At 44.4% G+C, this 25,173-nt stretch overlaps 1 protein-coding gene across 10 annotated transcripts in view; it reads left to right on the plus strand.

The window, feature by feature from the left end:
- Window positions 1-25,173, plus strand: part of LOC125954159 (mucin-5AC) — a 105,483-nt gene that overhangs the window by 52,377 nt on the left and 27,933 nt on the right. The window contains exon 2 of one of the 10 annotated variants that reach the window (XM_049684229.1): window positions 18,547-20,533. The exons of the other annotated variants lie outside the window; for them this stretch is intronic. Coding sequence (XP_049540186.1) covers window positions 18,995-20,533 — 1,539 coding nt within the window. The 5' untranslated portion in view covers window positions 18,547-18,994. The remainder of the gene's footprint in view (window positions 1-18,546; window positions 20,534-25,173) is intronic. 10 annotated transcript variants of the gene reach the window in all.

Consider the following 25,173-nt stretch of genomic DNA (forward strand, 5'->3'; position numbering starts at 1 on the left):
CCCGGTGCTGCCGGATCGTTTTGTTTCGCTAACAATACCTTGGCGGCCGTTCCACGGCATAGCGAGCAAGGCACTCAGCCTGTGAGTGAGACAGGCGCCCACGGGGGGGAAGTGCAGGAAGATGCGGCACATAATGAGACAACGTCCGAACTATGTTTCTGCCGTACGATGATGGAACGACGGTGTTTCTAGGCGCTCCCTCTCGCTCTGTCTCGCTGTGTTTGCGCCGGGAATTCGGCATTGAAATGCTGACGGCCTTTCGGTTGTCTGTTCGGTTGGATTCAAAGTTTTCATTGCGAGCTTGTCAACACCAAGGATTACCAGGGGTGGTGTTTAAAATCATTTGAAGTTTTCGCAAAATCCTAAAATTTTAATTGGAACTGTTCTTCCTATTAGGGCATGCTTTTAGTTTTAATTTTATGTTAAGCTGTTTTTCCATAATCATTTGCTACCTTTATGCTTGTTTAAAAGTTTTGTGAAATGGAATGCGCTTGAGACGATTGAAAAGAGATTACAATTTAAGACAAACAGCTTTTCCCAATATTCCTAAAACATATTCCAGGTTTCTAAAATGTGTCACTTGAACTTAGCCAAACATGAAATATGCTGAAATCGATCGATAAGAGATTAAAATGTGGAGAAACCCGGTCTGGAAAGCGCTTATGGCATTCCCCGAAATGTGTGTCCGGGAACTGGCAATATGGCAACCGCAGAGATTCGTGTGGCAGGCAGAAGCTTTTAGCATTGAATAGTGTAGCCCACCAATCGAAAGATCATCCATCAAGGCGCACAATTGTAGCCTCTCGAATACACTCACACACCCGCAAACTTTGCCAGCAAGATTAGATTTTATTTGCATAAAAACTCCCGATCGATGCAATCGAAAGCCATTTTCATCCTCCCCCCGCCGGGGGGCGTTTTGAAGAGCGGTTTATGCTTGTCCCCCGGGACCCCTGCGCTTACCTTACCGCCGTCATGATGTTGCACAATTTCCAGCCAGCCAGCCAGCCAGCCAGCAACCGAAAAACTCGTCTGTAGTGCCCTTCGAGCACTCCGAGACCGAGAAAGCAGTGATTGAATGGAGTGAGAGACCGGGTTTCGGGTGAAACGTTTTGCGTCGCCTTTGGGCCCCGCACCCCCCGGCCGTACCGGGGAGTACAATTGTTCGGAGAAGTCGAACATTGCTCTTTTCTCACGAGGGGTGGCGTAGCCGGGGTTTCTGCTTCTGCTCGTGAAGGGGTTGCTTCGCACAAAGCCCCCGACAATCTCCATTCCATTTCTAGCAATTCGTCAATGGTACGCCCAGGTTGGCCGGAAATCTAATCAACGTTTTATGCTCTCACCTATAGTGTTTACAGGCCACCCCTCGTATCGCTACAACATCATAAAGATGCACGTTGTGACAGTTTGTGATGCTTACCTTTTCTTTTGCCTTTCGATTGCGGCTAGAGAAGATGAAGAAGAAGTGTTCCAATGAGGCGTTTCCTCGAGCGTAAAGGGGTAGCAAGGGGTGGAGAAGGAGAAGTTTATCGATTTTTGCTGTCTGTGTTGTTGGCATACCCTTAGCCTATGAAGACCTACAGGGCACAATTGCATTATTAAGAGTCTTTGTAAAGCCCAAGAAACGATGCTTTGTTCGTATGCCTGGTGTATCTGCTACCAGTCCATGCGATGGCCAGCACCAATGAGGTGAGAAAAGGTAAGAGTTTGTTTGTTTGTTTTTAAAAAAGAGCTTTCGTCTTAGCAACACCTACACCCGTTTAATGGGCTTATCATTTGCAGATAAATGGATAGCCGTCATTCCGGGAATGTCTACACGGTAGAAGCGTTTCTAAATGTGATCCCAGCGTGTGAAAACAAAAGGTTAAACCCCTTAATATAGAGCAGGAGGAGGAAGAGATTAATTGTGTTCTTAAAAGTAAGAACCAAAAGCTCCACTTCGTTTGCTGTGTGTGTGTTTGTGTGTGTGTGTTCTTGAAATAGATAAGTCCCGTGGGTGGGCTGATTTATTGTACGTATCCCCCCTCCCTTGGATCCTTTTCTGAAACACATTTCACATGCAGACGTGCGTGCCACGGGCTATGAGCTATGATATGGTGGAATGAACAATGGTGGAAATATTACGCCCCTGCCTATAATTATAACCCCACTTAGCACCACGCTTTGAGGCTCACCAGCAAGAGTAAATCTGAAGAGCGGTAAGAACGAGTGAGTGAGAGAGAGATTATGTATGAATCTATGCTGCGGTACGTTGAAAACCCCCGAAAATGCGTACCAGCCCAAGACGACCGATGAACGCACGGATGAACGAATGAGCACGGCTCACCGCATTCGCTTGGCACCCCGCATAAAGGTGCGGAAAATGCGGCGGAAAAAGTTTGGCAGCACGCGACCCAGCGGCTCTTTGGTTTGAGGTTCAGTTCGGTTTGGCTCCCCGGCGAGGACCATCCGAAAGCAACATCAAAGCACGGTAATGATGGCAAAAGTTAATTTGAAGATGAATGCTCGCGGAATAAGCTTAATACCACGGTGGGTGAGGGACCCGCCACCGACAGTCGGTTACGCGAAACGGTGCGACGGACGACGTCGAGATACCGCCACCGAAAGGTTTTGCGATTACAGAACATCAGAGTATCTTTTGCTAACTTTGGCGCTCCATTTCATTCGCCTAGACAGGAGAAGGAATTGGGGTTTGTGCAAAAACGGAATGCGAGAGGCAAAAGACCATTTCCTTGGGCGTCGTCGACGTCGGTTTGTGTAAACAGACTATGTTGCCGGCGCCAAAAACCAACTGGGTAATGCTTTTCGGAACCATAAACACTTGCAGGGCATTTGACTGGGGGGTCTTTTACGATCATCAAACGAATCTTGTGAAATGATTCACGGTTCAATTGAAATCGCTTTGCCTATGCAGACGGATGGTGAAACTAGTGGGTTAGAGTGTAAAGAGTTGTTAAAAACCACATACCGTATAATGTGATTATCCTGAACTAGATTTACATTTGGGGATAAAACATTCATTTCAACTAACCCTGTTTCTAGACTAGCAGGCGGGTAATTTTGTACTTCTGGCAATTCTCCCTAGCGCAATAGATATTTTGCTCTCTTTGTCTTTTATTTTTGTCTTAATTAGTACCATAGCATCCAAACGATGATAATTTTATTTGGTTCGAAAAGGAATACAATCAGATCTTAAGGCGTATGAAAAAGTTAGCAATTGTTAAGAAGTACGTTAAGAACTAACAAAAAGTGGCTGAAAAAAACTGTGTCTGTTATGGCTCAAGGCGGTTTAAATAAAGATCCAAGTTGCCCTTATCCAGTCCGGTTGGAGATTCACTGCAAAGAATTGTCCAAAATTCCTCTCGACACTCAACTCGTCTAAATAGCTTCCGAATTAATGAATTTAGGCTCTTATATAAGCAAATTTATTTCTTTTATAACCTGTTGCTACAATATGCGACATGCAATTGGGAAGAAGGAAATCAGTCGGTTCAAATTTAATTGAATTGTTTATTTTATGCAACTGTTGATGTGTTCGTGTTAAGTGTTGCAAAGCAACATTTCTATTGATCTGCCTCGTTTATTTCCCCCCCGCTGCCGTGGCCTCTTTCCGGATGGCACGTATTTGTTGGTTACGATTCAATTTTACTCTCAAAATTGTGCTAGCATAAAATAAACATTGAGGTAACTCAAATGATGTATGAGCAAATTTGTGCTAAGTAACAGTTATTGCGCCATACATTTCGCTCAGCATTCTGTTAGTCTGTAGGCAGGCTTACAGAAATGAAAAGCCGTTGGTTGTATCGTCTTTTGTGTTGGTTGTATTTTTGTACATAACAATTTTCCAAATAATGTCCCTGCAAACAGTGTTCTATTCAATCAATAAGCTTCGCTTCATTTAGGTTCATGCTCGTAATTTTATTTTCATTCAACGTTGGAATGAATTTGTTGGAGAGATAATTTTATTTGGCATGATTGGCGTAATTTTAATCCATTTTAACAAGTAAGTAATGCTTCAATTGCTTAAAGTAAACAACTAAGTAAGTTTCGAGTAATGCTTGCCCGGGAATGAAGACAAATAATTCTTAATGCATAATAACTCAACCATTTTATATCAAACCATTACCAAATTTAAAACAAAACCATAGTTTATTGTGATTATTAATCCTGGCCGTAGTCGACCATTGCGAAAATGATGTTTCTAATTTTTAAAATGAAACTGTAAATAGTAAAATGTGGCCGCATTTGGTTCCGAAGTTTCCATATTCTGGGCTTACAATTTTGGATTCTATTTGGTCAGGACTTTCCCGTTAATCAATGGTTCATCAATTTCTGTCAATGGTTTTGATCTAATTTTATTAAACTCACATCAATTCACCATCCACTCCGTGCAGATTACCTTTTTCTTTGGCATAAAAAAACATCGGCATTGATGGTTTTACAGTACAATAGTGATGTAAACAACGTTGTTAACCTTTTATATTCCAATGCGTATTGGACGCGTTAGAGCAATTCAAACACAACAAAAGCAAGCAACACAATGCACGACCATTACAATAAGCGTTGAATGTGCAGTGTTCAAGGATAAGCAAGATTCATGCTGTGATCGCCGTTGTACCGTGCGGAACCATCCACCAAAGGGGGGATGTTTTCACCGCACTCACCGCACTGCACGGGCTCGCCAAGTGTGAGACATCACAGAACATAAAATCAACAACCGTTGCCCTTCTGGCACCGCAAACCAAGCGAGAGTGTGAACTGTTTGTGGTCTCTCTATACGAGGATCATCAATGCCCACACTGAGCTGAAAGGAAAAGAAAAAAGGTTGTTATACTGGTGGTGGTAGCTCTCCATCGTCGGCCGGATGATTGGAACTATGCGGAAAGCACGAGGGCGACGATGACGACGACGACGACGAAGTGTGAAAAGTATAACGAGAAAAAAGGGATTCCACTGCACCACTCACTCGGCGCGCTTCATTCACGTAGTGACTATAAATAAATAGGCTGGAAAATCCTCATTTGCTAGTGCGCTGCGGTAGGCGGCAGGATCACACATGCCACCGGCCACCGATACCGGCACTGGCAAGGGAAGCACTGCTGCAGCCCAGGAACGAGCGTGTTTCCGTTCGTTCGAATGTGCAAGTCATAAGCCTTGATCGGAGTGCCTTGTTGCAAACAGCATCCAGCAAGGCTCTTGTTGTCCTTGTTTTTACACGCTTTCTTTTAGTGGATGACATTGCCGGAAACCGAGCACCAGCCAGCCACTACCCTCTGCTGAACTTGATTAATTAACAAACCGTGCAGTATGTTACGCATTCATGCGCTCAGCAGCAATCGGGAAGGGTGCTGCGAGAGGTGTTATGTCGGAAAGGAATTAGAAATGAATTACACATTCATTTATCAACCAGCTGGCGGTGAGAGGTACTGCAAAACAGAAAAATAACGAAGGGAAATCAAAGCGAAAACTCGGAGGATTTGCTTGCATACATGAATTGCAAAACATGTTCTGTCTACATTATATGCTTCTTCTGGCTTAGGGAGCATGGCCATGATAGCATGAAAAAACACTTTCATCTTTCAATCTTGTTTTGCAACTTTCATACACATCCTAACAACGCACCAATGGTGGAGTTTTTATGAACGATGCATCCGTTGCGAATTTTAACAGTTCATGTAAGCGTATCGAGCTGGAAATTGATTATAAAGAATGTTTCTACCATCTTAACCATGCCTGGTCACGATAGGAACTTTATTTCAACTTAATTTTGACAGTTCTAAACGAAAGAAGCTATCCACCAGGCTCCTTTAGTTCTGCTACCACTTTCAAGCTTCAGTTAACTACCACGTTCAAGAGCATGGACGATCGAAGGCAACATGTATGCTGTTATTTTTCACCTCATCATTTTCTATTTGTTTGTTCACCCGTCCATGGACCTCCGTGGGCCCATGTTTGCCCGATTATACGGCGTAGCGACGGCGTTCGCACAGCTGCTTCACTCACTGTAAGCGAACGCGCCGGGTCGAATAATCAAATAGTAACGGCCAGAGATTTAATCTTGCTCGATGAAAATTTCATTCCAGCAACCTTATGCCCACGACCTTTACTTATGATTCTTCAATGTTTCTTTAAAAAATCTATTATCTCATACTCTACTTTCTCGTCCTTGTGTGGTGTTCAGCTGCTCGCTAAAGTTCGTCGCGAGGCAGGGATAAAAAAAATCCCTTGCATAATGTTATCCAAATGGGCTCTAGAAGAGGGAAAGTGGGAATGGAGAAAGAGTGGGAGAATGGCAAACATGCGAAGCATAAAATAAGCCTGGGAAGGGCTCCGGAAGTCGGGTTATCGCACATGTATATGTACCCTCCATTATATGGTAAGCGATTTCTTGTCCTCAGCAAGGGACTGGCGGTCGATGATAGAGCATGCACCAGAGCAATAAAAGAAAATCGTTGCGGGTGATGCGAGAACCTCTCTACTGGTACACAGCACACTGAAGTAGCTTCTTTACACTCTCAACTCTCGTTGAAAATTCTTGTAAATTAAAACAGGAATGCTTCACGCTTTCTGCGCAACAAATGCTGACGAACGGAGGAACTCAGATTGTTGATCTATTGTATGGTTCATTGCCGCATTCCTAAGCTAAGCAATTCTGATTATGTGTATTATTTAGAAGACAAGCAGCAGAATGAAGGCTTGATGAGGAATGATGAGCCTTGCGCTTAGTTCAAGAAAATATGGATTCCGCCCTGACAGCTGATAAATTCCACGATGGTTCGGTGGTTCGCATGCCGGTGAGCCGGCGAAAGGTTCCGTGATTTATCCCGGGTTTTCTCGACCTGGAAGAGATTTCTCCCTCCCGCTCCAGACGCCCCAAGCCTCGCAGTGCGATCACTGGACGAAGGCGTAGCCGGCGTATAGAAACAACATCGCCGTCACTTTCACCTTGGAACATCCTTGGCTGGCCTCCTGGTAACTCACCTTTCATTACAAACTACCTTTCGACACATTAAACTCTCAACTCGTTCCAACGCAACTCGGGGCTTCAACTTTACGTAAGTTGGAAATATGTTTCCTCGAAAGTTGTGTAGACTCTGTGCCCGTGGATGCTCGGCCCCTTCGGCGGGAGAAGAGAAGTGAAGTTTAAAAATAGATCAACCCCTCAGGTCACTTCTTATTGCGTGAGTTTGTCTTTCGATTTTCCACAGCCCCAGACCAGACACTGCTGGACTGCAAACCTTTTCCACTGGACCTTTGGCATGTGGAGGGTTTTTTTTTGTTACAGAAAAATGACGAGAGAAATGTCTGCCAATCCATCAAACTTTCAGCAGCCGATGTGAGCTTCGTGGAAAGGAACTTTAACGCGGCATTCCGTCGGCGGCCGAAGCAGCAACGGCAGCAGCAGGAAAAAGATTGTATCAAAGATTTGGCTAACTATTTCAAGCTCCTTTCAAGCGTTGATTTGCTTCAGTTCAGGGGGGGCTTTTTTGATATGATTATTGGAATTCGATTGCCATTTTGGATCTTTAGATCTATAAGAATTCTATATTCTTGGAGGATTCTTCATGATTCTTGGTATAACTAGCAGATTTTTGTTATTAGTTAAAAGCAAAGATGTGCTGCGTACTGTACTGTTCTTGAGTCAGCAACGTTCTATTCTAATGTAATGCAAAGCGAAACCAACACCAACACTGTACGAGAGAGGAAATGAAGTACGGCGTTGTGGCGTTCAACATTTTACGCAGAACACAGAAGTGTGAATCGAGCACACCAAACTGAAAGCAACGGCCACAAACTACCATCTGCAAGCCCACTCCACCACCACCACCATCACCAGTGCACCCATACAGTCATAAAGCCAGTGATCTGCAAAACTTTCCGAACGATCGCGGTGTTGCGGAAGAGCGAACATCGCGTTTGATTTTATTGCTACCTGTTTCGATTTTATGAAACTTTTACCGATTATTACTTCGCATTTTACTCCGGGCGCATACCACCACCCCGGGAGTGGAGCGGAACCTACCGCATTGATTGAGCACCTGAAATTGCCAAAGTTTCTCCTCCACAAACGAACTTTCACTTGGTGCCCGGAAACCCGTGAAAGCCGTAATTTCACCTTGCATTTACCGCTTGCCGCAACTTGCTTCTCTTTATTTCTCCGTTTTTTTTTTTTTTGCACTGCTTAGTTGCTTCTGCATCTTGCCTTAATTACCAATCTTCAAAGATCGAACAGCGCGAGGAGTTACAAAATTGGTTCGATAATTTTATCGACACGTTTTTGGGGCCCGGTTTTGCGCCTGGATGTCCGCTAGACAAGGGCTTTTCGAATGACAAATTTCGGTAGCAAACAGTTTAAGAAAGTCCCATTACCCATTAAGAACTTGAAGTTGTTTCTTGAAAGTCGAAAGCCTCTCCTGACCAATCGTTACACTAATGATCAAGATTGCAGTTTGAGTACTTCGTCACCAAAAGGAAAGGAATTTCCGCCAAGCACGATTGTTGGACAAGACTTCTAAGTGTACGGATTGAGAGATGGAAATGAAGCATATCGCAGCGGAAGTACGGTTAACGGTAAAGGTAATGAAATGGCCGATAGTCTTCCACGGAAGGCACGGTAATTGATGATCAAGGATCCCTGTGTTTTTACCGGAAACCGGTTATCCTTCAACCGTGCACTTCGTTTGATCAGTGATCAGAACTTCCGTACGGATATTGGCATCAGATTTCCTGCGGGAACCCGACCCACTCCCAGAGGAATCGATCCAGAGTCCAAGTGTTGGCACGCACGAGGACACAGACGTGGAACAGACAATTAAGCGACCAAAGTACAGTTACAGGAAATCCTGGACGTTGGAATATCCAGAGTATGCTTGGACGTTTGCTTTGCTCCTGACCAGAAATGGACCATTTGCCTGCGGGTATCTTGCATTCGCTATTTACACAATCAACCAATCACATTCAGAGAGAGAGAGAGAGAGAGAGAGAGAGAGAGAAAGAGAGATAGACAGAGAGAGAGAGAGAGAGAGAGAGAGAGAAAGAGAGAGAGTCGAACGAGCAGAAACTAAGCATTAATCAAACATCTCACGAATAGTACATAAAGCATCTGTGGTTTCGATCCTTGGCCAAACCAACAGCAAGTCTGGTAGTAGTTGCGTGCAGTTCTGTAAAAGACAGAGCTGATGCTCGATGGTTACCATATTTTTGTTTAAGAAGCAATCTCTCGTTCGTTTCATGCGTTCGTTCTCGGATTGTGGTCATTGCTGGTTTTGTTTATCTGCTGCTAATGTTGATTCTGTTGTGGTATGCTTGGACGTTTGGTTTCATCATCCTTCATTCAACATAAGCAACCACTTGAAGCTTGTACCGAGAGTTGATTGGAAAATTTTAATTAAGTGAATACCCTGCTTATGTTCAGCAGCGCGCTGCATTCGAGAGTTGGCGCCACTGGCGGACCTTTGGTTGAAAGTAACGCACTTTGGTAAGTGGAATAAATTGGTTTTTCAAAATGTCTTGCTAAATGCACAGCGTTTGCTCTCCACTTCTGAAGCATTCTCGAGTTGCCCTCGTTGACGTAACCCTTATTCCACTGCACGGAGATGACGAACGCACCCATAAAATCCCATCGCACGGTCAATTATGGCAATAATGGTTCTAGCCGGACATTTTGCCGTGGGGTTGAGGAAGGTTTGTCGTACGATGCATCATTTCGTATTGTAGCAAATTAATTTCTTCATTCCCCGGACCCGAAGGGAACGAAGAGCGAATGGTAGAGGGAAGGAAGGAGCAAAAAAAGAGACCCTGACATACCCGGAAATGGGGACAACGCGCGGTCGGTTAGCTGGCTGGCTGCGCTTTAATTAAACTCAACGTTGGCCTCTCTGGTGAGTTGATGGGTTATTAAGCTTTCCCATCGTTCCGGGCTTTTTTTGCTCCCTCCTTGTGCTCTCAATTACACTCAATCCGCAAACCTTCGCCGCAGATGACACGGACCCGGTGCATGATTGCAAAAGGGATACGGGTGTGTCATATAATGAACTTCGGGGTCATGTTCATCCTGCTGGTGGAAACTGAGATGGGACAAACACGAAGCAGCAGCAGTGGCGAACTGTGTAGAGTGTTTTGAATCTCGATTGATTGAATTACGTTAGTTGCTGTGCGGCTGGACCATGGTATTTACTTTGCAAAACAACGAAAAAAATATTTGTGCAAACTGTACTGCAAGGGAGTATAGATAGTGTCTTCCGCTGTGGATAACGATGTGTTTGGAATGAATCAATTGCGAGGAATGATTGGCACGTTGATTGAATGATTTAAGTACGGTAATTTATTGATTAATTAACTTTATCAGAAAAATAATATTCATTGGACCGTTTCAAGTTTGAGAGCTTCATTTGCATTATGTTATGCTAAATTCAAAACTTGCGATAATTACAAATCAGTACTACATTGATGTTATTATGTTATCAATGCTTGTTAAATCAATCAATGCTAAAAATGGTCTTAATTGGATGAAAGACCGATTGATGAATCGATTTTTCAACCAAACAATTATTGGACAAAGGTAGGAAATGTCAGAGCAAACCAAGCATCCACAAGGTTTACTAGAGAAGAGCTTTCGAAAGCATTTAGTCCAATGTCAAAGAATACTCTCTGAATAAAAGGAAATTAGTCACTGTCTTGAATTGAATAGCCGGAATCGTTGGCTAATATTCCAAGGACTCCACTTATAGCCGTCGGTGAAAAACAAAATAGCCGTGGCCACACGGGGCGAAAATTTGCGCGCAAATTTGCACATTAATGCCAAAATGTTTTCGCTTCGTGTGGCAGGCGTAAAACCCCGAAAATTTATGCGCAAATGTCAAACGTATTGTTTTCATCTGTGTTTTGGCCGCTGAAGTTGATTTCCGAATAAATTTTGCAGTTTTTAACGATATTGTTGCTGTTGCTGTTATATTTATATTAAAAATGCAAAAACAATACGAAAAGAACCTACATTTTCGTAAATAAAGCGTTCGATAGCGTCAAGGGTTCAGCGAAAAAGTCCGCGGACGTATAAAAGTTTGACAGCGTGTAAGGGTTAAGGGAAACCGTTTTGGCATTAATTTTTTCGTTTGCGCTAGGGTTTTCGCCCCGTGTGGCCACGGCTAATCAGGTAAACACTTGAAAATCTCGACGGTAGAAGCTACTGAAACTAAAGCCAACAGATACTTGAAAACGGATTCAATTTAAAAGAAAGCATTCGACTCCATCCTTAGTCCACACCAAACCCCTTGTTTTGCGTCAGCTACTTTCGACGACTGCCAACCATTTCGGAAGTGGATTGTTTTTATTTTAATTCCATTTCTCTGCCGGTGGCAGTCGCTGGTGCTTCAAACATCTGTTTCAATTAACCTATATTCTAGTTATGTTCAAAGGAACTACAAAGCTGAGCCAGGGGTATGAAATGGAATAAACTTCGAAAAGAAACCGGAATCTGGCTATACGGGGCTACCCTTTCGAACCCAGTTTTAACACGCCAAGCCAATATGCTCAATGCAAATGGCGTCGGTAAAGGTACGAAACGACGCTGCAACATACTGACCGAAGTGTTGCACTGTTCATTAGGTTAATGGTTCCGCATTAGTTTTATTGTAACGAGAGCATTTTCGAACGAAATAATGATCTTTTTATAAGGACTTTTAGCAACAGTGTCAATTGAACACAGATGGAACCCTCGATTTAAGAGGTTATATATTTAAAAATTCATTTCAATGATTCCTTTCTCCACACTTTCTTGCGATGTATACAGGAATTGGGGTTTCTTTCACACAAAAACTATTAGATGTTAATTGAAAATTCGACTGCCCTCTCCGCCGCTGATGGTTACACTTCGATGTTCATTTCATGAAATACCAGTTTGAAGTGCATATCGTTTCCCAACCCAATATTACCCCGTGATCATCATCTACGATAATGTAAGAATGCCGCAAAGCGTTCCGGGCGTACTTTAATTACAATTTTCTTCTTGGTTGCTGTGAGTCTGTCTGCAGTACTCTGGCACTGTGCTCCGTGAAGCCGCCAACGGTGAGTGCGTTTTCGGAGAAGCTCAAATGATGTTTCTAAATGGCAGCTCCTGAAACGGCTAGGATTTGCGTGGCAAATTGTCATCTGCACTCGTCAGCAAATCCCTAGCTTCTGTCGCCCCGGGACCCGTAAGGTCGTCCATGCCAAGTTCAACAGCACCATATCTCTGCGGGCTTCCTCTGCTCTTGGTGTTAATACTGCCAAGAGCTGTCGTCGGGTAACCGTGAGATGAAATAACAAACCCCGACGTAAACCCCGCTGTCTTCCATCAATTAATTGTGAGTAAATTCCTTAGATCAACAACCGCAAATTAGTTTTATTTGTGAACGCAGTGACGCTCTTGAAACCCCTCCCTTGGGCACTGCTGCATGTGACCGCGTGAATCAACGGGAATCACCTAGCTTTGCAGCATTTAATCCTGAAAGTCAAGTGGGAATAATAGCGACAAATACGAACCATGTCTTCCATGGTTCAAGGCGGACCTACCGATGTACCCCATTTGTGTTTGGGAAGAGAAAAGTGATTTGTGCCGGGACGAGTGCGTCCCGGGATGCGGGGACCTGATGAGCGCTCAGTTGAGCTTTCCACAGCATCGCAAAAGGACACACCGTCGTATGTCTGGTGAGCGAGTGGAACTAATTTATTGTCAGCTTCTCGAAGCCTGACGAAAGGCAAACCATCCCGGGCTCCTCGGGAAAAGGGGTTTGATCTCTGACTTCAACGAGATGAGGAGACCACATTCCGGTACCTAGACCGAGAGGTGTCCGGAGAAGTGCTAACTTGTCATCCTGATTACTGGATCCCAATTAAGCTTGTTTGATTAAAACCAAACAAGAGTAGAGCGAGCAGGAGCAAGAGCTGGAAAAGAGAAATGAGTGCTCTCAATCCTTTTCTGGAAGCTTACAAGTGGAGTAGTAGTAGTAACAGTATGGTCCTGGAGGATTTTGGGCGTTTTTCCAGCTTGAGTGGAATGGAATCGTTTCCTTTGCCAGCCTAATGTTGGTCAACCGAAAGAGTATTGTTAATAGCTACCACTTTTTCTTTTTGGTTTTAGCAATGTCGGTTCAATTTGAATAGTCGTCGACGTTATACAGATGTTGCTATTTAACGCATCGGTCGTAAAGCGTTTGTCAACAGGTTGTATTGTCTGCGTTTTGGTTTTATCTCACCATTCATCCGCTGGTGGGTCATTAAATTGGTAACATTATTTATACTGTATTCCTGGGTATTTCTCCAGAAAGTATTGTATTGTATTGTAAAAAATAGTCAATCCAGAACAACTTACAATAATTGAAAAAAATGCAACACTCATTAAATTAGCTAACAATGAATTAGCCATCTTGTGGCTAGAGATAGCTAGAGCAATTATCCCGCCGAAAATATTGGCTTTTGTTTTTTCATTCAAATTCTTCTTTTCGTACCCTCCAAAAGATTGTATAAATTATCAAGTTTTTAAGCCAAGGATAATTTAAAATTGATTGGTGCCCATACCAGTACATGTACAGCCCATACCCATGTAGACAGGACCTATTCAAATGTTGAATAACTCCGTCATTTTTCAGCTAATTTAGACAAATCGGCCAGATTATGAAACGTTGAATTATTAAGTCTTCCGGGTATCAAATGGAATATTATTCCTGTTACACTTTCTTCATTTGCTAGGTTTTGTTTGAGTTTGTATTGAATATGTTTGTTGAATGTTTGTGTCTGCGCAGAACAGAGCAGAACACATTATTCCATTCAAAGCAGAATTTAATATACTGCTATGTATAATAGGAGTCTTTATTGTCAATATTATTCTTTTTTTAGCCACTTCTGGTGCATATTTTCCTCGGCTTAATGGAAAATCAGTTTTTTTTCAGGATATAATTGCTCTCGAGAGCATTGTGATCTACATTCTAAATATGCTACCCATACCAGAATATGAAAAACATCATTTATTTTCGTTTAGCGGGAAGTATTTTTTACCCGCCCATCGTGCCCATCGAACATGCCGCTCTGAGAGTTCAAACAAAACTAATTTATTTTGTTTTCGTTCCCTCGCAAAAAGTCCACCCTCTGCATGGTCTCTAACAAAAACCCTAGGGACAGTCTAATGGACCAATAGATTCACCAATTACAACGTAAACAGATCAAATTATGGAAAAAGTTACATGCGACGTCATGTGGTTGGTGTTTGTTTTTTCTTTTTTAATTTTGCTTTTAGTTTTCCGTTTGTTGCTCTTCCATGATAAAGCATTATTTTGCTGTTAAAAACCTTATCAAGTAACCTAGTGTTTTATAGTTACTTAAGGACGTCACACTCTCTGCAAACATATTTTTTCACACATTTCATCACACATTGCATCAATTTTTTAACTTTCGTTCGTTCAAGATTGCAAATAATATTTCTTACGATTACTAATGTTCTCCAAATAATTATTTTACGGTTTATCTACTAAAAATCAAGTTTACTCACTTATGCCATTGGTTAGCAACGTCTGATCGGTATCTGAACGGTAGTTTCAAGAAACATCCCCTCCAAAAACCCGATCCGTTTCGCAGACACTTTTATTTCAATCATTCGCATCTGGCCTGGCAAATGTTTAGCCCTCGAAAATGGTCGATCGGCTCATTAGGAACCCCCCCTAGGGCCCTGCGTGAGCATCCCATGAAACGTCAAAAGCAATAACGCACCCGATGCTTTTCGTTATGCAATCTCCTCCTTTCGAAGCCCCTTGGGTTCTGGATGAATGCCAATTGCCTCGTATCAGTGGCCATCAGGACTGCTGCTGCTTCTGCCTCTGCCACTCTGGTGCATCGGTTTCGGAGTGACAGCACGCGTAACGCCATGGCGATTTGCCAAAACAAAGGGGGCCAAAGGGCTTACCCGATGCCAACGTTGCACCGGCCGTGCCGGAGTCATCAAGGCGAAAGGGCTGGGAACACAATATCATTAGGATGCATAAAGCATTGGATGGGACTGATGCTGCATACGGAAAGCGATCACGTCTATCTACCATGTTTGTGTCCATGCGCATGTGTATGTGTATGTGGTGTGCACGTGAACTTGGGCTGATCGGCTTCGGCTAAAGCGAAGCAGATGAATTATGTATCAAACTTATAAATGTTTTATTTTACCGGGAACCATCATCACAACGGAGATAGAGAGTGTTATCTCCGTTCCGAGTGCAATCTGCACTCGTCGTCCGCGTCCACAGCATTTTGTGCATTCATGTATGTATTCTTTCGTACGCGTTTCCATTTCATTCGTTAAAATCGCATCGTCTACCAAGGCTTCGTGTGTCTCCGGTAAATAACGCATCTAAATCCCGTCGAAGAAGCATATTTCTGTTATGTTCGACCGTGCCACCGATGAACTATTTCGTTCGATACGTTTCGATCTCCGCTTTGGGATTCGGTTACCCCTCGCCCCGGTTGGTATTCCCAATGGTTCGTGGTCCGGTCATGATGACGCTCAAGCTTTCTGGTCACACCCTGCTATCAATCATCATCCACCTTCTCCTGCCACCCTTCCACGACCTTAATCAAGAGCAATAAATCCGTATTTTCGATACATTATTTATTCTTCCGGTCAGCTCACGGGAGGCCGTGGTTCGAGGCGATGTCGTTGTGTACGTTGTTCGTTCCGGCGCCCCGATCAATGCCGTCGAAATTTGTTTTGTCCTCCAACCGTCCCAACGTTCCCTCCTGGGGTTTCGGCCAAGACGGTAGACGACCACGTACCACGGCAGGACGACGAGGGCACGATGGTGCTGGGTGCGCGGTGAAGGTGACGAGCCTCGGGAATTGGGTTAGGCAAAGATTGCAAAATCCCGGCGCATCGTGCGCTGCTGCTGCTGCTTCTGGGGAGTGCATTAGAGGGAGTTATTGATTTTCCTCTAATTAGCACACAGCGCCGTCATCGGCATTGGACTTCCTTTTCAGCGCACTATAGGCTCAGCCTTCTTCTCATCCGAATGATACCGAAAAACAATGTTTGATTATAATTTTTGGTCTTTCAATTTACTCGGTCTGATTGTAACTGTTGGACTTCTCTCAATTTTCTGAATTATTCAATGAAGTATAAAGAGATAAAAGTCAATCGAACACATCGATTGTAAAGTGTTACCTTCGTTATTATATTGACCAAATCTGATTCCATTGTGCAGCACCGCCACGAACAGGATCACGAGCATCGTTCGGGGACTGATGGATTAGGAAAATTTCACTTCCAGCAAACTAGGTATCGGTAACGGCCTCTGCCAGCAAGCCTGAAATTAATACCCCAAGCTCTGTGCAATGGCTACAGGATGGGCGGCAGAATGCAATAAGCCGCGAGCGCAAGGGAGTGTAATAATCAATAGCGACGCTTGATTCTCAATCAAAGAAGATTATCCGTTATATTTTCTACTGTTCCATAATCATAATACAACATGCAGGCGTGTAACGGAGCGGAGAGGCACTACTGAGAGGGACCGATGGCGTGAAGCAATAGACTTCTGCACAGCTAATTATCTGTTCATGTATAATGTTTTCGCAGTATAATCGTGACCCTTTCCCGTGTGCGCGATTCACCGATGCCGATGGAAAAACACTTTAAACGGACAAATTATCGATTTATGACCTGAATTTCTCTATGGTAGTGGTGATGGTTGTGGTGCTAGTGGGGATAGTAGTGTGCGTAACAGTGAGGCGTCGCTGCACCGACGAGTAGATGAAATGAATAATAATTATGCAACGAGCGAGTGCAACGCCAATGTTTTCATGCAACTCCGATAGGGCAAGGAATGTCCCTTTTGCGTGGATTCTTTTAAAGCGTGTCGTTCAAGCTGTTACCTTGATTAATGTTGGCATCAAAATACCCCAAAAAACATTCTCATGTTGGTTGAAATACGAGGTTCCATATTAAACTCGTGCGTGCGTTATTATTAAACTACACTACTGAGTGGAGGGCGATTCGTTAGTTAAATGCCAAAACTACTCAGTAGAATACACAGCGAATACTTTTTATGGTACTCTACAGTACGGAACTGGGATTACATGGAGCATTGGCAAGTGACATTGTATGCAACCATCGTGATCCACGTTCCACTGTTGGCCCCAATTTTAAACGTACTGTCTCCAAATTGATTGATTGCTTTAGTAACACATAGTATAAGGTTTCTTTGCCGGGTCATGTTTCCCGTGGTGAAGGATGCAATTCAAGAATGATATTTCAAGCATTTGATTCGAGTTCTAGTAATCGAATTTCTCTCTTTTAAATTTATGTCTTTTATGCCATCGAGCTTTCGAGCGATATTCATGGCGGATGTAGTAAGCATTTGGAAAGAGTTTAACAAGTTAAACTGCATGTATCATCAAGGTAATCTTGTGGCTAAGCGATTACTGTCATTTGAAGCCTTACAGCTCCTATTTCAGCCTTACCGTACACGCTGATACACGGATGCATAATATGGAAAGCTATTAGCTCATAGTAAGAACGTGTTTTAATGTATAAGAAATAAAAATCGTCCAACTACTTAGTTCAGAAGTTGAAGAGATTAAAAACCGAATTTGAGTTCAGTTGAAGCGATCAATTCTATTTTACAGGCAATTTGCGCCAAGCTTTAAGAAAAAATCCCAATGATTGCATAACGGGCTTACAATAGACCTAGCATAGATCAATAAGTCTAGAGCTTATGTTGACCATTAGGTTGTGATTTTGACAAAAAAAATCATCGAATTTCTAGACGAGTTGAGCAAGTGAATGATAACAATCCAATGGAATAAATGCAAGTTTACTTCACTGATGCAATGAACTATATGCAATGAAATGTTCGTTTCTTAAATGAAAATTCAGGTTTTAGTATATTATAATACTTTTGTCACAATTCCTTGAAGTGAACAATATAAAAATTGTTCATATTACGATAAACTATTGCTCACAAAAAAAACCGCAGCAAAAAATAATACTTTTTGACTGAAAAAAGCTCCTCTCATCAGTGAGCTCCATTTGTTGATGACACACTAAAACCTAGTGTAGCGCGAATGGCGTATAACTCCATTAGTTTTCCATCTCTCAAATTCGAGGAAAATTACAACTCAACTAACCAAAACGGATCCACCACTGGCTCTTCGATATTAGTTCCTCTATTTCTATGTGTGTCTGCGTGTGTGTGTGTGTCTGAAGCCGTGTTCCGCCGGAGATACGAAATAGCGTCCGGAGCGTGTTCGTCATTAAATTTGCAAACATCCGTCCTGTGTAAATAATAAATACGTCCCGGTCTCCGAACTGCAACAAACAAGCCGAGCCAAGAGTTTTTGCGAATGAGATAGAGAGAGATCGTGTGAGTTCGAGTTCGGAGTGGGTTGACCCTCGAAAAGGGTCGGCACCACCGGCCTCCCCTCGCGCGTTATCCATAGAACTATTTTGATTTATTGCGCCGTGCACATGTGGTCACAGCACGACACGCGGTTAGCACCGCGAAGCGAGTCGACTCTATCGGAATTAAATCATTTCAGGTGGAAAGTTTACCGGCCAGCCGCAATGAGCACCATCGTCATCGTCGTCCTCGCCGGTAGGACAGCAGCAGCGACCCATCGAAAGCGAGTGAACTGTAACTGCTCGTAGATCGTACCAGGGGACTAGAACCACAGGTGTGCATCCGAGACCCGAGAGCGGTGTTTAGTGCAATTTACGCAAATAGAGAGCCCGGCCCACCAGCGCACGGATACACGGCACTCAAATGTGGAGCAGCAGTAACGGCAACAGCAGCAGCAGCAGCAGCGACGAGGTTGCGCAACGACGACGTTCCCAACGTACTAGCACTCGACGAGTGACCAACATCCGGCCATCGCACTGGCCAACCTAGACACTTGCCCGTTGGCTCTCTAGTGTGCCTGCTGCTGCGTAAACACGAACACACAAAACACCACAAAAAAGGCGAGCCCGGATCAACCCACCTCCCGGATGATGATGGATGAACACATACAACAGCAACAGCGTAATGAATGCATCACAAAACAGCGGAAGCTTGTGCGCAGCAGTATTGATCAGCTATCGCCCAGCGTCAGCGAGCCGCTATCGTATCCGGTTACGGTCGATCCGAGTGTGACCTCCGCCGCCGCCGCTGCAGCACCATCACCGTCATCATCATCATCATCGCCCATCAAACCACCGCCTCCGGTACCACCATCACTCCAATCATCGAAAGAGGAACAGCAACGACAGTCAGCAGCGTCGAGTCAGCAGTCAGCACACCCTACCCCTGCACTCAGCCTAATCTTTCCGCAGAGCATTAGCCGTAGCTTTGACCACACGGTCGCCCAGTCACCTCCAAAGTATCAGATCTATCATCAGTTTAGCCGCATCTCGAGCACTACCCAGCAGTTTATACAACGTCAGCAGCAACAGCAACAGCAGCAGCAACAGCAACAGCAGCAGCAGCAACAGTTATCCCAGCAGCCACGTCAGCAATCGCCTCAGACGCAACCGGCCTCACCGGTGACCAACTATCAGGCTCCCCTCTACCGGAAGGCTAGCTATGGTTCGGCGCATTATGCACACTACGCGGAAGCACCGAGTATTCCGGTCAGCAGTAGCAGTAGCGGCAACAGCAACAGCAGCAGTGGTGGCGTCTGCCAGCAACAACCGAGCACCAACATCAGCACCAACAACAAGAGCACCACGAGCAGCCTGCAGCAATCCTCCAAACCAATGGACCAACGAAGCAATAATCCTTTTATATTAAACTTTAACAACATATCCGGTTGCTGCCTGAAAAACTCACCGGCCACACCGGCCACTAGCGGGTCACCATTGGGCACGGTGCCACCCAGTACCAGTACCAGCAGCAGCAGCACCAACACCAACACCAGCGCCACTACGCTGATTACTTCCGGTGCCAAGCGAACCCGCTCGCTAATGCTCAAATCGACGTCACCGTCACAGCAGCACACGCTCGGTTCGCCGCCGGCTGTACCACCGCGTCACCTTCACCACCACCAGCCAGTGAGCTCCACTAAAGCCCCGGCACCGGCACCACTTCACACCTTGGCCACGTGTCCCGGCGGTGGCTCTCCCATTAGCAAACATCCGTCCACCGCGGGCATTAACGCGGGATCGGATACATCCGATGACGCACTGCTGGTGATGGCCACGGCCACCGGCACCGCCACGCCAGTTCTCCTCGATGGTGGCCCGGCCATCGTAACGAGCACCTGCTACGTAACGCCACCGACACCGGCACCGATCGGTACGAGCGAAGCGAGACAACAGCCATCACTCACCTTCGGCAGCGTTGCGCCGGCCAGCACCGGCCAGCCCAGCACTTCCCTGGGGGATGTGGCCGCGGTGAAGGAACTGGGCCTTTCGGGGTGTGGTGGTGGTGCCGCCGCCGTCGCCGCCGCCACCGACAGTGCGAAGAGCAGTGTGCGCAAGAAGCGGGACGATTTTCTAAAGACGACCATGAAGATCTGTCTGGTGGTGTCGCCACCATCCAAGTTGCAGGTAAGGCTAATGAGCCACCATTTGCGTTTAACTTTAACTAATCTGCTCGCAAAATTTCGCTGGTTGTTAGTTGTTTGATTGTTTACTTAATTTTTACGTTACGGATGTTGTGCGATTGTTTAGTTTAATACCTTTAGAACAATAAATGTCTATCTTATTATAGTGTTTACTGTTTTTCTCTGTTCTTTCTAAGTGTTTCTTGTAAGATTTCGGTAGAATCTACTTTAATTTTAAGTTTTATATGGTTCGATAATATTTCCTCGATCTTATTAATGTGTTTACTGTTTTCTGAATGTTGTTTCTAAGAATTTTTTGTACATTTTATTAGTTTCTACTTCTAGTTAGGTTTTCATTTACTTCTAGCAATGTTTTGTATTTTCAAACCAAGTCAGTTTCTACTTCTAGTTAGGTTTTCATTTACTTCTAGCAGTGTTTTATATTTTCAAACCAAGTCAGTTTCTACTTCTAGTTAGGTTTTCATTTACTTCTAGCAGTGTTTTGTATTTTCAAACCAAGTTATGTTATTATTTAGCGCAGTTTGAATACCTCTATACAAAGATTATTTTCAAGTACACGGTGCGCCATCTGGAAAGGACCTATTTAAATGTTTAATAACTCACAGCTAATTTCGGAAAATGAAGAAGATTTATTTAGGGTACATAATACCATTTATTAACAACTCACTCAAAACACAATATTAATCGAATGACCGCCTCCATTAGAAATGTTTTGAGTTTTATGCATTGAATTTAACAAGATTTCGGATGAAATAGCTGCAATATCCGCTCTGATATAAGCTTTTAGTTTTACAATAGTTTTTAACAGTTATCACAGTTGAACCATGATTATTTGCAATGTACATCACTAAAATTTCCCGCTTTTTTCGCGCAAAACGATCCATACACTAACGTTTTAGAATCTGGCTGTAAATTTGATTTTACATTTAAATAGCTCCTGTCTAGACGCACTCTGTACTTAGAATAGATGTTCTCAGAAGACGATCAGCGTATTTGTTTAGGTGATTATTGATTTTTTTTATATGAGATATCATACGCCAATAATTTTCTAATTTAATCTTTTGGAAACGTCTTGTTCCTGATAGAACCAAATAGATTGTCAATATTGAGTAGATCTTGAGTTAGGTGCGATAAATTTCATCACACAATGTTTACATTTTTGTTGCGGATTGGATGTTGCTGTTTGAAATTGTAGCTGTCGTCAATTATTATAAAATTTACGGTTTTTGCAGGCATCTTGTCTATGATAGCACTAACTTTGTTTACCAGGATAGCTTTTTCGATATTGAGTAAATCCTGTAGCTTGCGTGTTACATTTGATCATACGCTTGCTATGTTCCTCTGAGTAGTGTTTAAATTTATCTGCTTACTAGTGCTTTAAATTTTGCAACCATTTCCAAACAGCTTGGAAACGGCTGAGACTGATAAATGGTGACCTCTAGCATCGCGTCATAATTCGCTCCTCTTTTCTATTCAATTAACACGAGCGGGCACATGGTGGAATAAAGGGACGACATATGATACCGTCGTTCAACTAGCACGGGCCAACCGACTATGACACATTATGTTCAACATTATGAACACTCGCGCACAGGGCTCATGGCGCGATATTTCGTTGCGTCCTCCATCCATCGTCTCTCTCGCTCTCCCTGTGTTCGATGGGGTCGCTAGCGCGTTTATCAAATTAAGAAATAAGATTAGTAAAACCTCGATCGCTACAGCATGGCAGCAGCTGCGTCGCCGTCACTCGTGCTTGAAACGTGGCCGCTCTCGCTGGAGTTTAATGGAATCTTATTATGAAGCTTGAAAGCAGTTCCCGGCACTACGCGATGGGTACTGGGTAGAGATTTAAAATCCACCCATTTGCTCGTTGTCGTCGTCACGGCATGGGCGAGCCAGTGAAGAAGAAGAACAAGTGGAATGGAGAAAGGACGAAGCTGGGGACGTTGGTTGGTTCCGCTTTCCTTGTGCTAAGAGACCTCACTCCCAGCATCAGGCTCGTGGTTCAAGATTGTGCATGAAGCAAACCGCACCGTTTTGTAGAGAAGATGTTTAATCAACGGATTTACACTTGTTTGTTTGGGCCGCAGTCTTTTTTTTATAAACTCTAAACGAATTTAAAAGCGAGTGGCACTGCGGCAACCACACGTGGTGTGGATGATCAAGTTCAGGGCCCGGTTAGTTAGTGGATTTCATCATTTGAATTCTCGAAAGCATAGTCAGAATAGGGCCGGCAGAAGTGGCACAAATGAGCTTAGACATTAAAAACCGATTTGGTCGATTCCTAAGCATTCACCCAACATGGTGCCGCTCATCGGTAGCGTTTTCGATATCTAGGGACATCGTTCTTGTAGCGATTATATTCAGGGGTTTTCGTGTACCCTTTTCTACATAATTTTATGTAGCTAAAAAGGGCTTCGGCAGCTTTTGATCGCGGACTCTGCTGATGAAGTCGATGCATCATGGATCAAAACATGTATCCAAGCGTATTATTGATGATGTTCTTAAGGTTCAGAATGATCATAAAGCTTCAGATTTCTTGACAAAGCTTAGACAACGCAGTCTAGTGACATGTCACAATCCAGATAATCCTCACATTTTAATGCATTGAAGCAGAAACATTAACTAAACTACCTAACGGCTTCTAAACTCACTCCCGAGCTCTGCGTGTAGCAGAAACTCCCGGATTATTCCGCTCGATGATTGAAAGGGAGTTACTAGAAAAGTTTTCCTTTTTTTCTCCCAGTTAGAACTGGAAAGTTTACTATCATGTTAACGAGTGAAGGAATACCTTTACCATAGAACTACTTCGAGAGCGCCATTTTTTTCCCCAGCTACTCCTCGCTTCGCGCACTCCAACCATGCGAAAATCGTTAAAAACTTTGCTGTTTGCTAGTTGCTCGTCGAGCCATAATCCAAAAGCAGCAAATGGAACCAATCCGGGAATTCCGCATGAATGTGTGTGGAAGAGAGAGTTTTGGACAGTTCGCACTGGCAGTACTGGCCGGCGTGAGACTAAAGTTGAGGTAGAGTAACAGTTGAGGAGCGTTGAGTTTGCTGTGTCCATCATCGCGGCGAGTTGCGTATCGTATAAATAGTTAACGAAACTTTTCGTTTATGACGCGCTTAGCTTGTTATATGTCACATGCTGGTAACTATGCTACTTATGCTTAGAGATTATCTCTCTCTCTAGCTCTCTCTAGCTCTACCACAAGACCATGTGTACGGCCATGTCAGGTCAGCTCAATTCACCAACAGCTTCAACGGACTGCACATTCAAGAGCACTTGTGTCTGTCCTTCGGTACATCATCAGCCATAATGAGACACTCCATTCGCTAGCGCCGTTCGCTCACTCATCGTCGCTCATGATTGCTTTTATGCCCTCTCATGGTTATTTCATTGAGTGGAGGCATCGGTGCGGAACACACCGTACACTAAATCAAACTCTGCCAGTGCGTTATGCTGGCATTAATCATTTCATCTTCAACACATTTGTCAAACAACATGGCAGCTCCGCATGCCGCGTCCGCATCATCGCCAGTCGCAATGCGTTGAAAGTGAATTTTCTTTAAGGCTAAGAAAGTCTCTAGGGAACGTGGAAGTAAACCCCATTTCGCTCGCTCTCTCTCTCTCTCTCTCTCCACTTTTGAGACGATTCTCCTCTATTCTCCACAATCTAACGACGACTCCAGAGATGGCGTCGAAGGACGACGACGACAACGACGACAACGATGACGACGACCCCTCAGCCTCAAAGTCTGCAATTTGTGTGTTTGCGTTCAGCGTCGCTCCAGCAGGCGAGGCGTATTGATCGTTCCTTTATTGTGACATGGCCATGGCGCTCGGTTCCGGTTGGCATGATGCCGCCTTGCCCATCATAGCACCGCCCCCCCCCCCCCCCCCCCGCATGATGTTTTGACTTCCCGTGGAGCGCGCGCTCACAGTGTTGTCATTTTTCAATTTGAATTTATTTCTGGCACAACATTCTTTCTCCTTCCGCGAGTTTTGCCCCATCGAAATGGCCACATTACGGGGCCACGTTGCACGCACCATTTGCCGAGCTCGCAGGGCCCCAAGAGGTCGCATTCCATTCCATTCCGCCATCGGAAGGACTGACGGCGAACATCTGCAGCAGCAGGAGCGTCGTGGTGTTTCGTGGTGGCAGCTTTAGAGTGTAGTGTGCGCGATTAGCGCGAAAGCGCGAAACGGTTTCACTTCCCCGGGGAGGACGGTGCTGGCGCAAAATCACAATGAATTTCATTAATGACACATTTTCATGGACGTCTCGTCTCGTCGTCGTCGTCGTCGTTGTTGTTGTCGTCGTCCTCATCATCATCATCAGGCGAACTGGGCAGGACTCAACTCGCCCGCCAGTCAGTCCGAAAATGCGCGCCGGAGCATTCCAGGGAGTTTGAGGGCAGTAGCACATTCCTCTCGAGGGGAGAGGAGTGGACCGTGGAACAGTACAAACATTCCAGGGGAGGGCGTTCCGGGAGTAGTATACCCTCCCTGCGGCCACCATGCCACCATCATGCGGAATGCCACCGGTTTCTGATCGTTTCTGGCCGGAGGAGAAGCATCATCGTTTCGCGGGCAAGATGCGAAGACGAAAGGCCTTATTC

The sequence above is a fragment of the Anopheles darlingi genome, chromosome 3 (assembly GCF_943734745.1).
Source record: "Anopheles darlingi chromosome 3, idAnoDarlMG_H_01, whole genome shotgun sequence".
Taxonomy (NCBI): Eukaryota; Metazoa; Arthropoda; class Insecta; order Diptera; family Culicidae; genus Anopheles; species Anopheles darlingi.